This window comes from Epinephelus lanceolatus, chromosome 22 (genome assembly GCF_041903045.1).
Source record: "Epinephelus lanceolatus isolate andai-2023 chromosome 22, ASM4190304v1, whole genome shotgun sequence".
NCBI classification, from domain to species: domain Eukaryota; kingdom Metazoa; phylum Chordata; class Actinopteri; order Perciformes; family Serranidae; genus Epinephelus; species Epinephelus lanceolatus.
Window position 1 is genome coordinate 24,332,944 of NC_135755.1, and position 15,095 is coordinate 24,348,038.

The window sequence follows — 15,095 nt, forward strand, 5'->3', positions numbered from 1 at the left end:
CAGGAAGGAAAGCTGAGTAAAGACAAAAATAATGGAAGCTTATGACTGTACGGAGTGTGAGAAGAAAAATAATCATACAGAAATACAGTGCAAAGACATAAAACACAGTAAATATGTAAGGAAGTGTGAAGGTGTGCATGTGAGGAGATAGGGATGTGCCTCAAGTTATGTGCCACATACTTCTCAATCAATCGGCAATCAATTAAACATAGCTACCCATGATCTGGACACCTACACTGGTGGTCAGAGATAAACTGGTGTATTAGACCTCCTTTGGTTGAAGTTTGAGAGACAAAAGAAAGAATTGCGACTGTTAATCGCAGAGATCAATAAACTCCATGTACCAAAAAGAATCTGAGGTTGTAAGTTTCCCTGCCTTAACAGCCCTGCAACGAGGTCTCATCAGCCAAAAATCTATGTGGGTGTCCTGAAGCTTCATATTCACACGGATCCTTGGGATCCATTTTTAAGTCGTGCCAAAAGAGTGCCCAATATTTTCCAAAATCTACACCAAAAAACATGTTCTGAATATTCCTGGAACCTCTTGTGTTTTTTAAAAACGCCTGAAAGGTTGGTAGAGAGAACTGGGGCAGACACCTGATAACACTGAAATAGGAGTTGTTAAAGAAAGAAATAAAAGCACTCCACAGAGTGAGAGGAAGTCAAACTGCAAGAAATTGGTTATTTTTTCATGTAGAAGAAATCTTTTAATCTCTTGTGTGGTAAAGTGGCTTTTTGTGACACATTCTTTAGTAACCCTTTCCCTTCGCTTTTAAACTCAGAAAGTTCTAACATGATCAACAGCTAAGCATTTTAGGCATGTTTATTCCTCTGTACCTTTCTGGTGCTCTTCACTGTGCAAATTCACAATTCATTCAAAGCTTTTAGTAGCTCATACCAAAAACAGTAAGATAGCTTTTAAGGACACCTGCCATTCTTTTTACAATCTCTTTGGCATCCAGTTTCATGTCTAACGCTCTGTTATGACAAGTACATAAGCTAATACTCAACCCAGTTAGAAGGAGTCAAACTGTGTAGACATCATAGTGCATACTAACAATTCCATTTGGCATCCAGTCTTTTGATGCTTTTGATTCAATCATAGGAAACCGTGCTCATCGAGTCCTTTTGGAGTAACTGGGTTCCACTTTGCAGTAGTCTTTGTGGTCGGGTAGCCTGCAAGAAAAAAGTAGAAACGTGTAATCAATGCCAACATTTACAAAAAGGCTCATGAATAGCATTTATATTAGCATATGGTACCTGCATCTGATCTGCTTTTGGAAAGCTCTGGTGGCTGAACATCTGGCAAAGGGAGCCCCCTCCCTTCCACATCACTCTCCCCTGATGACGTATGGTCCTCTGCTTTCATGTACAAGGCAGGCCTCTTGTGGTATTTGGCCCGGTACGTGTCAGTCATACAGCTATCCACAGAGAAGTAAGTGGTGGGAAGAGCTATATCAGCCGGACCAGGGGAGTCTGTACCGTCATCGTGCCCAGGCTTCGGACTGGGTAACCTCTCGTCACTCTCGCTGGCCGACAGATCGTTCCTGTCCTGGTCCGACGACCCCGACTTGGAGCTGGCATCTGACGAAAGCCTGAGCTCGGCAGGCGTCTCGATCCACCGACGGAGGGTGGTGTGCGAAAGTGAGGACGAGCCATTTTTGGGTTCACTGTTGGAAAGTGTCCGGGTTGGCACCTCCGGCGGTTGGGAGTGGACGTCAGATGGGTCAGCGTAACTGTTGCCAAAAGTTTTCGGGGGTAAAGGTGGGGGATAGTTGTGCGAGAAAGGTTCAACGGTGCCAGTCTCCTCTTGTTCAGAGAAAGGTCCAGCGAGGTCATCTGAGCTGTTCCACTCAGAACTGCTGGTCTTTGCTAAGTAAGGAGGCACGGGGCTCACGGGGCTGCCATCCACGTTTTCCTCATGTTCACTGTCCAGACCATTGTTCTTTTCCAAGATCCCAGGAGTGTATCGGAAGGCTCTTCTTCTGATACAGAGCATAAACAAAAACATTAGTATTCTACTTGTTCCAAATCAACTGACTACTTACAGAAAAGAGGTCTTTTTTACCTTTGTATTGGCTGACCAGAGAGGCTGTCTGCATCTTGCAGATCTGGAGATTGTCTTCCTTGTTCACCTAGATAACAGAAAAGCCTCATGAGCATTTTATATCACAACACACTCATTTGTAAATTCATCGTCATCACTACCAGATGGTCAAAAAAACAAAGCTAGGTAACATCTGTCATGTGTTTCTATTTGAACATGGCTACAGTATTTTTTTTCCTGTGTCTCTCCAGCAAAGACACGTTATCTAACTGGGGTCATGGTGAGGCCCTTTGCCTGGTGCTGTGAGAGGAAGTATCAAAGCAGCTAGTCTGGCAGAGCGCCCTCAGGCCCCCTGTGTACCACTCTGACTGTCTGATCCAGCCAAAGAACGTGGCCCCTCAAAGGGAATTTGGGTTCACGTCCAGGCCCTGTTAGCTTTGAGCTAACAGCACTAATGAAACAATAAGGACCCTGAATGAACTCGAGCAGATTTAGAAGTTGGAGCATACGCACGCTGGTGAAAGCAAGGGAAAATTCTAACAGTCGATTAACGTCATAATGTGATGTCAAAGAATTATGCTGCGTTAATTTAGAGATAATAGCTGATTTCACGCATTAGATCAGCAAAAACACATGTTTAGAAACAGGTCCCTAGGTGGGGGCTGGTGTGGAGCTTAGCCAAGTTAGCAGGGTGGGTGTGATTTACAAGGCCTGAGACAGACAACAGCTGACTAACAGTACAAGGAAGAGAGTGAGTGGCTGAGGACCATCTGTGATGTGTCAGCATACCCTCTTTTTTCCCCCTGTGCTCTCTCAAAGCATTAGTGGCTAAATCCTTTGTGCTGGCATGCAATTACGCCAGGGTCAGACTCCAGACTCCAGATCCCTTCCACAACACTATTGCATTTTTAAGCCGGTAAGTCCATGTGGCAATTCACAATTTGATGACGCTGATCTGCAATGTTGGCAAGCAACTGCAACAATATCATTCTCAAAAACACACACACACACAAAAAAAGGATGCAGTTTACAATGCTTTGTCCCTAGAAAATCCCCTCATCGTTACGGTCACATGCACTGTTGCCAGGAGAAAGCTTGAAGGTGAAAGCAGCTGGATAACAAAAGGGCAAGGCGGCTGCGTTGTTGTTGCCTGTCCGTCACAGTGGAAATCAAAAGATTTTTCAGAAAACAGCCATCAAACAATTGCTATAATTCCATCTGAATTTAACGTGAATCAATTCTTCTGGTTCAGGGCTAATCTCCAGAAAACATCTATTTCAGCGGAATTTGGGGATGTTACCGCGAATGCCAGCAAAACAGATGTACTCAAGGTGTCCTGCTGTTTACATGGCCTACTGCACTTGCCTGGGAAAGCGTCCATGTACTGTGATTGCATGGATTAGGCTGCGGTTCAGTGGCATTCAATGTGCTATCTAAACTGAAGCAAGTGGTGTGCAACAAAATTTCCCTGACATTCCCATGTTAACTGGAAAGCATAAAGTTAAGTTGCTCAACAGGATTAAAGAAAGTGAAGCCGTCTCATACGCATACATGTTCTCTTGAACTTGCTAAATGCGTGAGCTGTCAGTGGCTGACATATTAAGAGCCACGCTGCGTGTGCGACTATATATTCATCCCTTAAACACTTGTCAGTATCGAGACGCTCTGCTCATGTAAATCACTCAAAGACTTGTCTCTAATTCCACTCTAAAAGAAGGAATAACTCTGAGAAAAGTTCAAGAGAGGCACCTGTTTGTTATCCACTAAAAGTTATTTGGACATTTAACTGAGGGGGAACAGAGAAGCGATCTGACATCATTTCAATTACACAAACTGCCAGAGTGAGGAACTCCCAGAGGAAACAGAAAATGTGCCTCTATACAGATCATGAAAGCAAACCCAAACTAGGTTTTGAGAAATTGTACATGCAAAAATTCCTGACAGCCCTTTGAAGTTTTGTTGATGCGACAAAAAATGGAAAAAGAAAAAAAAAAACTCTACACATTTCAGTTCTAAGGCTGTCAAGTTGAGATTTGTAGTTCTGTGCGTACTGCTGTCTGGGGTACTTAAAATTCTTGAACATCAATCAGGCTCGCATGCATATTTGCAGTTCGGCTTTTCATTAAGACCTGAACTATGTGGGGAAGAAACGTGAACCCTGGAAAAAATGTCAAGTTTTCAACACTTTTATCTGTCCAAAAAAGTCATCACACATTTGGAATACCCTTTGTTTCTGAGTCTATTGATAAGGCATGGGGATAGAAACAGGGAGCCAAATGCCACAATAGAAATATGTACACATCCCCCATGGCATTAACACATTAACAGTGACTAGCATTGCAGCTCTCAACATGCTAAATCTTAGATGCACATTCACTGCTGAAGATGTATGCAATCACAATGGACATTTTCTGAACTTTTCATCACAAGCATTGTTTAAGATTGAAATCCTCGACATGAATCCTAATTTTGAGGTTTTATACGTACATGGGGGCAAAGTTAAGAACAAAATCTCCTCCATTTATGTAATCATAACCTTAAAAATGGTGTGGTCGTGTGCAATAAGAGCTTTTCTAAGGACTTAATGAGGTCTGCAGGAGACACCAGAGCCAATCAGGACAAATTGAGTAAAGGCGTGATTTCCTGTCAAGATAGCAGGTTGAACTGGCCCTATCTCCTGACAGCCGTGGCCTTTCATGCTGATACAGACAGGATGTTCTGCTACCATTTCCGTTTTGGTGTAATGTCGCTCAATGAGGTTCATTCACAAGGATAAAGGTTGTCAATAAGGTGACTAAGAAGAGCCTGCTTTGATGCGACAAACGAGCACAAGAATGACTGCCTGTGGTCAAAATGTCAACTGAGCTCCTCGCAACTGCCCACCCACGTGTGTGCTTTTAGAAAGGATTTTGGACTTTAATGGGACACTGAAATCTGCTCAGCCTTCTCTGAAACTGCAGCTCAGGCCACTGAACTCAGGCCAAATTGACTTAGGACACATTAACTGCAGCTTGTCAATACAATTTGCAGGCAGCGGGGCATAAATATCCAATACTGATTTGAAAATAGCTCCTGAGGAATTTAACTCAAAGGCCCTTTGAGAGTTTTTCAGCCAGGTCGATGTTTTAAAATGCAGCATTTTACAACATTCGTCAAATTAATCAAGACTAAGCTAAGATACAGCTGTAGATAGTTTTCAAATACAAAAGAGTTGTGAAATTATACCAATCAAAAAGGAGACTAGCGAATGAACCTGCTTCAGTGTGTACTGAATACTGATACTGTCATATCTCCTTAAAGGCACTAGGGGGCAAACAGTCTGAGTGAGTAAAGAAAAGTATTAATACATATACCTTTGTACAAAAATTAAGTTTGTGCAGTCAATTAACAACATAGGTTTGATCAGAAAAGGACTACACTTAATGGTGATATTTTTAGGGGGTATCCTTTAGAGAAATGCAAAAAAGAGAGAGATTGCAGCAGTGAATAAATAACCATGCCTGCCACAGAAGTGTTGGTCTCTTTGCTAGGGATTCTTACACATGAATCACGCTGCTCTGCATGTGTAAATGCTCACAGGCGAACTGACAAGACCAGCATTCAACACGACGCATTTCTGCTCGTTTGCCCAAACTCAGCTCACTTGTGTAAAAGCTATTTTCAACTCTGAATAAAACTAAAGGCAGATAAGATTCTTGCTGCTATTTTTATGCTGCATGTCGGAACTCTTTGGGACCTTGAAATAACTGCAGCGCTACCAAATGGCATTTTCATTGCCTCGTGTTTGAATACCACCTTCTGACAGGCCCAGTCATGGCATTTTCTGCCCGGCTGGGCACAGCTGGGTGGCCCCTGCAAGCTCACTCATCTTCTCCTTTTATTCAGGATTAACACAGCAAATTCCTGTTGAGGGAATTAGTGATGTATTTTTCAAGATATCTGTTCATTTAAAAAAAAAAATCCATTTTCTCTGTGCTGATACTGTGTCACAAGCAAGCATGTGCTAGATAAAGAATGTGAAGGGTGTCCAGGCGACAAACCCCCGAGTGCTATTCATGTCATCTAATCTCCCTCTATCCTGTCTGGAAGATAAAAATAACCATTATTGCAACTGCACAACATGACTCATATTTGAGGCTCATCATATTTCACTTTTTGCAGACTTTTTTCTTTAACAGTAGTTGTGTCCAAACCGATTTCCTCCCCAGATTTTGTATCCCCATGGATCTAAAATTGTCTTCTTCCTGATGCAAGAGGACATTATTCACTGTGGTTAATGGTTTAAGTCCTTGAGATTTTTTTTTTTCACCATTTCCTATTTCACATTTTATGTAAAGTGTGAGGAAGGACAGAGGACCTGACACAAACCAGGGTTTTTTATTCTGTCAATAATGTTGAAAGTGTTGACTTTGCATAGAAGGAGACAACCAAAACCAGTGTTCTACTTGGTGTTTCCTTTAAGCCCACGTACATTTCTCTGCGTGCTGCATTACATAAACTTTACTCAGGGAAAAAAAGGTCAAGGCCAGTCAGTGAGCAACCAGAGCACACTTATTTCCATACAGTATCCCTTCAATCAGGCGGTGACCTTACAGTACTGATGGAACAATAAATCAAGGAAATTGCTTAGTACTATCTTAATGTTTCAGATCCTTACAACACACGGAAGTCTACGGGCAGGGGAAATTTGTATAATGTCAGGGCCAAGCCTTTGTGAAAGACTGATATTTTAATGTGTGATTTATTTCCACTACCTAACACACTAAAAACTTATATTTCTTCTGGTTTTACATGTTTAAATTACAAAATAATGGCTACATATTTCATATTTTTGCTTTGGTGAAACCTACAAAAAGTCTAAATGTGCCCAAAATTTAACCACTGCACATTTGAAATGCTATGGAATAATAAAAGTGTGGGAGAATTACTTACCAGTGGAAAATGTAGAGTGAATGTCAGCCTTCAAATCATCACTTCTTCTGGGAAGGAAGTGATCCCTAAAATACAAAATAAATTCAATTATTTATGCATTGTGGAATGCCACAAGATATTCCAGAGCATGATCTTTTACCAACCACTTAAAATGAATAACATGGAGACATGCAGCAATAAAGGGGAAATAAACCCTTAATGACTAATATTTTTTTTATCATGACTGATTTACAGTAGCGTAACCTGATACCAATTCCTGCAACATTCTTCTCTTGAACGTATTTATCCATTGTTGTTCTTGACTTTTACTGTGGGGCACACATAGTTTCCTTTTTTAAGCTCTTTTTGAAGTATCTGCTGTTAAACTATTAAGATATTGTAATGAAAACTGGTGGGGGGAAAAAAAGTGAGGCCATATTACACCAAAGTAAACATACAAATTTTAAGCATTTTCAGTGCCTTAACCCCGTCCCAGAACATCTTCACCGTATGTTGCAGAATTGATAATCAAAGGAGCGCTTCACCAATTTACTGTCAAGAAACGGGCTTGAATAATTCACTTGCGGTTGAAGAAGTCAGCTATCTGCTGGCTCTCCCCTCTGAGTAAAGGAGTTGTCAGCTAGTTGAGATAATTATCTCCAAACAAGACCTGTACTACAAAGCCAACAAATGACAGCCCAGCATAATAAGGCTGGCACATCTGCCTTGTGTGCATTTATGTTAAATGGGTCTTGCTATTCTTAGAACAGTTTGTTTGTAATGTTTAATCATTTAAAGATGGCAGCACTTTTGAGACTCAAATCCTGATATGACTGGGGCATGGGATGACACAGCAGCATTCTGACGCTGGCATCACACAGCAAAAATTGTGTGATAGCCCTTTGTGCGCCAACATTTTGCGTACCTGGCTGATAAAAACGTGGAACTCAGACAGTCTATTTTACCTCGTCAGATGCAGCTCAAGGATTGGCCGCAGGTCCTTAGAGGAAAGGTTCTCTACCACAGGTGAGTCAAGATTTGCTGAGCCATTGCTTAGTCTGTCACTACTTTCATATCCGGATTCAGTTCGCTGAATCTTCCAGTTGTCATTCCGCATTTTTAGAGTTGCTGAGCCCTTTGACCTGTCCTTGTCACTGTAGCCGCCGCGGCCATCTGAGTCCAGCGAGCTTCGGCTGCCACCTGTTTCATGTCTCTGCTCATCCTCATAGATGGTCATTAGGCTCTTGGGTTTGCGCTCTTCTCGGCCTCCCCACGTAAAATCTCTGTCTCGCTCTCGGTCCCGGGTGGGCGACTGACTACTGGGTCTCCTCCGGGGGCTATGCTGCCTTCGCTCTTGACTTCCCGCATTACCGACGCCACTTATAACACTGTCCACATTAAGAGCCTCCCGCATGGGCTTCCAGGGGCGGCTGGACCTGCTGCGACTTCCGGGACGCTCTCTGGAGTCTTGGCTGCTGTCAGTATCATAACCGTTGGAGAGTTGTTCTAATCTCCGGCTGTGATGACCACTGCTGATACTGGGCACATTGGGCAACACTTGGACCCTCGAGAGAGAGCGAGTAGGATCATGTGAGGACCGTCCACCAAGGTGGGGTGTTCTCTCAGTCCGTGTCGGACCTTTTCCTTGGCTGCTGTACAGACGAGTCTCCAGGTGTTTTCTGAAGCCATTCTCTGGAGGGGAGACGGAGCGGGAGTAGGTCCTGTCCTGACCTGGATCTGGTTTTAAACACAAGAAGTTTCATGAGAGCTTGAACTATAAGAACAGCATAACACATTTTTAAATAGATTCAAGAATATAAACATTTATTCAAATTCTAACGTCGATAGGACCAAAAACTGACTTTCACTGACAGCTCCACACCAAGACACAAAACTGTGTTTAAGTGCAGGTTGGGCAGAAAGTGAAGGGAGGGCATGACAACAACAGGGTTGCTGACATTTATGGGTGCAGATGACAGGAAGGTGTGAACTGCAGCCAACAGCAGTCGACTTTCGCCTATGGTGTGTACACAGACGGAAGCCAGCTCTCTTACAAACATTCATGCAGATACACAATAAAAGGCAGTGATGTTGTGTGTATTTTCGTGTGTATGTGCATACATGTGTGTGTTTTTCTGAATCCATAAGTGACATGTCATCACATGATAGTGTGTAACGGATGTGCATCTGCTATTCCAAGGACACTTCCAGCCATAATAGCCACTTTCAAAATATACGGCCAGACATCCTTCCTGGAAACCAGTTTACTTGTATCAAGCTATACATGTACCCACACCCTTATTCTTTTACACAACAGAGACATTTCTGAACAGCACTCGCTTGTCTGTGTAAGATGTGTTTAAGTCTTCTAAATAAAATCAGTCATTTCAAATGGAAAATGTGGCATTATAGTTTTCTTGTGCGAGTCCTAATTTAAATCATAAAGCTCATCTATCCAGTGCGTTTTCATGAGTTAAAGCTGACAGTGCTTGAATTAGAGGCTGCATGCTTTCTACTGGAGTCATCTAAATAACCTGGAAAATCTGATTTGAGGTAACGTCATGTTTGAGGGTACAAAAAGTGAATTTAATACTACATATAACTGTCAGTCCTTGGAAAGCCCACAAGAGATACAGTCCCTATTGCTTTGGATTTTGCTGACTGTGTGCCAGAGTGAAATCACTTTAAACATTGCTCTCCACATTTTTCGCTCATCTATATGATACCAGTGTGTTTCAAAGACTTTTCTGCAGTGTTGTCAACGGTGCACAAGGCTGTGGATCATTTTGAAAGAACGGTAACATGTCTGAATCAATACAGCCAGAAATCATTTATAAATACCTCGGGGTTATCCTACAGTCTGATATGAGCAGAGCAGCGAAGTTGCTTAAGCTTTTCTTGAGTGTTTTTTTTCTCTGAAAAAGACTTTTTAGCAAAGTGCTAGCCTGGGCATGAGCCCCACTGCTGTAAATTTATACTACTTACATTACTGTAGTGTCACCTCCAGCCATGCTATTCATCACGGCAACGACACTAGCCTCCTTTAGCTTGCTGCATTCAATCATAATGGGACGTGAGCTCGCTGCTAACACATGCTACTGCTGTTGACATGGTGGATTTGGGAGTGTGTTACAATTGTGCTCCATAATCCCTTCACTGATACTTAATTGGAAGCTGTGATGAACTAAAAGAGTATTAACGGAGTCGACTGATCAGCCAACTGATGAGAAGCAACACACACTCAATTTATAAGGCAAAAGGGACACACAAATAGTGGTAGGAATGTGAATTTCTTTCCAGTGAAGTCATACAGTATTTATCACTGTTTAGATAGATCTACTTTCTAATGTATATTTGTAAATGTCCATGTAGACCACAGTGAGGGGAACCAATGGCTCTGAATATGAGAGAGTGGGATGAAGGCAGGCTCCAATAGACGTCAGCACTTAATCCCCTTTCTGACACATTGCTCCCGAACTGATGGTTACATAAGGGCCGGGGAGGTGGAGGGCTAGCCTTTTGTATCTTAAAGCCTGACAATTCCCATGTGTATGTTTACGTGTTGAATTGCATGTGCAGTCCCCATGTATACATCCCCGCGCTGCGACCAACCTCTGTAGCGTGACTCCGGCCTCCGTTGACCGCTCCTATCAGACTCTTTTCTGGATGGATGCATCCCACGCACCTCTCCTGCTCTCTGGGCAACTTCTCGAGAAATGTCCCTGAAGCGACTCCTGGGATCGTTGGTGCCAATTTTCACTGTTCAAACAAAAAGAGATGTCAGGTGTTACCATCAGGAATTGTCAACAATTTCCTTAATGGAGGGACAGAGCATTAATTACCTACTACTTTTTTCCAATCTCAGTTGAACCTCTGCTGATTCAGGTAGGGATATACACTCGCACTGCAGACTCCATTAAAATTATTTTTATCTTTGTGCATGATGTATAGGCACCTATTGTCACTACATCCTTTTCCTTGTCACTGTTTTCCGTCTCTTAGTCCCCAGCACCCCCAAGGCACTGAGCAGTTGCGGAGCAGACAGAGGCAAACTTTTCAGCACATCATTGTGCTGATATATACGCTACATTTTCTGCCACATGAGGGGAAAGGTAGCAGGGTGGAAACATGTCCATGCAGAAGCTTCCCTGCTCTGTCTCTGGCAGATTTTCACTTTGAAAGGCAATGATTAGTCATGGCACTGGAAAACATGATCGTACGGTGGTTCTGTTAACTGTTAGAGATTTCAACAGGAATTTCTGTGAAGAGAACATGATGTTTCAAAAAACATACCAGGTGCTTTTTGAGAGTATATTTTTGGGACTCCATATTCTTGTCAACAAAGAAAGATGTGCAACAGTCCACAAGATAATGAGTCAGAGCTTAAATTGTGGTGCTTGTGAGAGCTGTGAGTGACTACTGGCATTTTACTTCCCTTCTTTCACCAAATCATCAGCAACAAACTTTTGCGTATGGGAAACAAAGTCACACACGTCTCAAGGACCTTCAGAATGTTACACTGCCATATAATAACCATAGAATGTGCAATAATATCAAAGGAGATACAATTTACAAGGTTTTACTTCATTGTCTTTCCAGTAAGGTCATTTACTTATCTCAGCAAATCTCTTCTTCTCAATTTACACTCTTCTCCCTACTTGCACTTAAGTATGTGCAGCATCGGCAGCTCTTTGTGACCTCTCGCCTCAACGAGGGTCCCTAATCCCCTCCTGTATTACTAACATGGCCAGATTTAGTTTTACAGCGAAGACATTTAATTATCTCTTCCTCTGGTTGCTATGCCAGATCTGTGCTTGTCCCACTCTCTGCGGACAAAAATGTTTATAAATTAAGCAGACTTTCAAGGCTAAAAACTACAACCACCACACAGTCTGACTGTGTGCAAGTCATTCCATTTTCTCAAGCACATATTGTGTGTTTAAACCATAGTTTTGTTTGGTCTAGTAAAGTTGGAATAATTCTCTTCAGAAAAACTTGATTAAGTTACTTGCAGTGTGTTTCTCAACATTTTGAGGTTATGACTCTTATCTATCATTGCATTGTGAACATATTCCATTTTTCATGTTTCCTCTCTTACCTGGTCCCCGTCCTCCACTGGTCTGAGCACTGGTCCTGCTAAAGGTCGAAGAGGTCTTATGTTTGAAAGAACCTTGGCCCGCCAGAGCATTCAGATTCTCCCTGGTGAGGTCCAGATGCTTGTGGGGTACAACTGGAGACTCAATGCCTGTGGAGGAGGAAAAATGGAAACACATAAATATGGAAATTTCAGTCTAAAGCCATATATGCAGGAAACATACCAAAGCTTCTCACTTAAGTTGTATGATAAAACATAAATTTCATGTCAATAAACACACAGCCTGCACCTGAAACTAAGAAACTGAATTTAAATTACAAAATCTACACAATGTTCTCCTTGGTTTTTGCAGGATCATCCAGTTTGGTCCAGCGCCCTGTCAGCTCTGATGGGCAGTGAGTGCCTGCCACAGCTTGGACCTGGGGCGAGGCCAGCATGGAGAGTTGGAGGAGGATCTTTAAAGGGGATAAAAACCTCCCCAACCAAACAAATCCAGGGATATATAATCCAAACAGCGGAGATGTTCAGCTGTTGTCATCAACAAATTTTCATTACTGCCTGCAAAGGCAACTAATATGATCTGGGATTTTACATCTGGGGGGGGGGGGTTGCTAATGTTTCTCTGACTTTGATTTGTAAATGAAAGGAACTTTTTATTTACAGTTCATTAAATGCGCGCCGTGGGAATATAAGCACGACTTCAACAAAGCACCACCCTCGCAAGAATTTGACTTTATGTAAAAACATCATGTCTTCAAATTTCCACCTACTCCTAAAATTACATTTGTTCTTAGTCAAACACTTAACTCCAGTTGGGTGTATGGAGGGAAATGGGTTTTTCTTTTATTACCTCCATATCCTGCATTATTCTGAGAACTATAAATACTAAATAAGAAGTAGCTGCATGCCTACGCCTCATATTAATGGGCACTATAATCAAATAGGTCACTTGGGGTGGGATTATAGTTAGTGAAAGCAAAGAAAAACACATAACACTCAGCAGCACTAACAACCATGATAAATGTTTCTCAAAGGAATCTGATGCTATTATTCTATAAGAGGACACTAAATCAGCACCTCATCTTCCCTGATATAATAAAACTATGTTGCTAACAGAAGTTCTACAGTGACAGTAATTAATTCCAGTAAAAGTTGGCACAGTCAAAATAGTAAATTAACAAATGCAGAACCGAGACTGGTCAAACCTTGCACGTCTCCATTGACAGGAGTCTTGTAGTGAGACTGGCTGCTGTTTTGTCTTGAGGCATCATCTGGGGTGATAGCACTCCCGTCCGGATTGGAGTAAAAGAGGAGGAGAGGCTGGAAGTGACCTTTGATACATTTGCTGACCACATCTTTCCACCTGGAGCCGATCTACAGCGAGAGACAAAAGAAAGGTGGTCAATTCAGAAGTACGTGCAGAGTTTACTGCATTAGACACATTAATTCTGCACATTTATATGCCATAAAACACAGCAAAACAAATTTTAAAAAAGCTTTCTTTTATGTTATGTCATCGACATACTGTCCTGGGGATCAATCAGTCAATTTGAATATATTAAAGAGGGTTTAAAATGTTGGATTTCCCGAACGGGAAATCAAGCTGTCGTGGTCCAATTCAATTTAAAAGAGCAGACAGATTGTACACATTACAGGATAACTTCTTGTGACTCCATCTGTTTTCATTTGACAAAGGGTATCAAAAAAGTTTTGTTGTGCAACTGATCTGATAAAAGGCATTTTAACTTATTACAAAATGCGCACAGCTCTGGTGGCATCACCAAAGTGTCACAAGCCAAGTCAATCTTAACCTGACAGAGAACGCCCTGACAGCTTTCATCAAATTCACTGGCAAACTATAAAACAGAACCATGCCTTCATTGTACATGGTCTTTTTTGTGAGTGAATATATCACGCTGAGGCCAAATCACACAATCACATTAGCTAAGCTGTGTAAGGTGCGTGTCTCGCCACAGAGGCACCACAAAGGCAGGCTGCAGGCTAACAGATGCTTGTGTGCTCCTTAATTAAGCAAATGACGGGGGGGGGGAGTAGGAGGAGGAGAGATGAGGTAAAGGAGAACGAATGCAAAGCAAAACAAAGGAAACGCAAACAAAGGAATGTTGCAGAGATAGGTACAAAATTTAAAGAAGCAAATGCTTTGCAGTCTCTTACTCCTGCCATTTACTGTACTGTGTATTTGAAAGACTAAAAAGCTAGCAAGGAGACAGCTGAACCTCTGCTCTGGGCATCCCGGCTGGAAACAAAATATGACTGTTGCTGGTTTCACTGTCCTGATTTGTGTGACGTTAATGTGACGGGAATTAAATAATTTGAAATATGACACATGTGTCAGGTGTCCAGTTATACTATCAATTACAAGAAATGATTTAACACCACCAGTACTCACAACACAGAGTTCTCGGCCATGGTATACTGGTAAGTACAAGTGCTGTAACACACAATTTTTGCAACTACATGCAAGTAAATGTATTTCATCTATATTTAATCATCCTCATTAAACAAAGAATGTCTCATGCACTGGAAAAGCAGTGATCAGGCTACAGTAGTCATTTAGCGGCTGGGACTTGGGGAGTCACAGAAATGCTGGCATGTTTTGACCCAGGTACGGACTTGGCAGGCGCTGAGTGCTGTGGCTCCTCCATCTCAGTTGGGGGGGGGGGGGCTGCACACACAGCACAAGCTGCTGATGGATTGACGCAGAGCCAGCCAGCCGCTGCACCACAGTCCCCGAGAAAATTGTGAGGTTGTGAGGATGTGAAACAAAAGGCATGCTCACATGTGCACGCCATGGAAATAAAGCCAATATTTAGCAAAAAGAGGAGGAGATGGATGAAAGGATTCACAGCCTTTATACTGTTTACACAAACACACAACCACTGGCAACATAACACAGACACACAAATATTTTCTCACACAGATTGCAAGGTGTAGGTGTGTATGTCCACCCACACCTGCAAATCAGCATTCTCAGTGACCCCTCAACTTTACCCGGTGATGGGATCCGTAAAATAATCTTTA

The 15,095-nt window shown here is 42.2% G+C and overlaps 1 protein-coding gene across 2 annotated transcripts in view; it reads right to left on the bottom strand.

Annotated features, from left to right (window-relative positions):
- Positions 1-956: 956 nt before the first annotated feature.
- Positions 957-15,095, bottom strand: part of usp53a (ubiquitin specific peptidase 53a) — a 32,367-nt gene continuing 18,228 nt past the window's right edge. Inside the window, exons 10-17 of one of the 2 annotated variants that reach the window (XM_033610020.2) lie at positions 13,259-13,427; positions 12,057-12,203; positions 10,571-10,717; positions 7,924-8,695; positions 6,980-7,044; positions 2,069-2,135; positions 1,261-1,985; positions 957-1,176 (exon numbers count right to left, since the gene is read on the bottom strand). In XM_033610020.2, coding sequence (XP_033465911.2) covers positions 1,100-1,176; positions 1,261-1,985; positions 2,069-2,135; positions 6,980-7,044; positions 7,924-8,695; positions 10,571-10,717; positions 12,057-12,203; positions 13,259-13,427 — 2,169 coding nt within the window. In that variant the 3' untranslated portion in view covers positions 957-1,099. The remainder of the gene's footprint in view (positions 1,177-1,260; positions 1,986-2,068; positions 2,136-6,979; positions 7,045-7,923; positions 8,696-10,570; positions 10,718-12,056; positions 12,204-13,258; positions 13,428-15,095) is intronic. The other variant, XM_033610023.2, reaches the window with a different exon arrangement.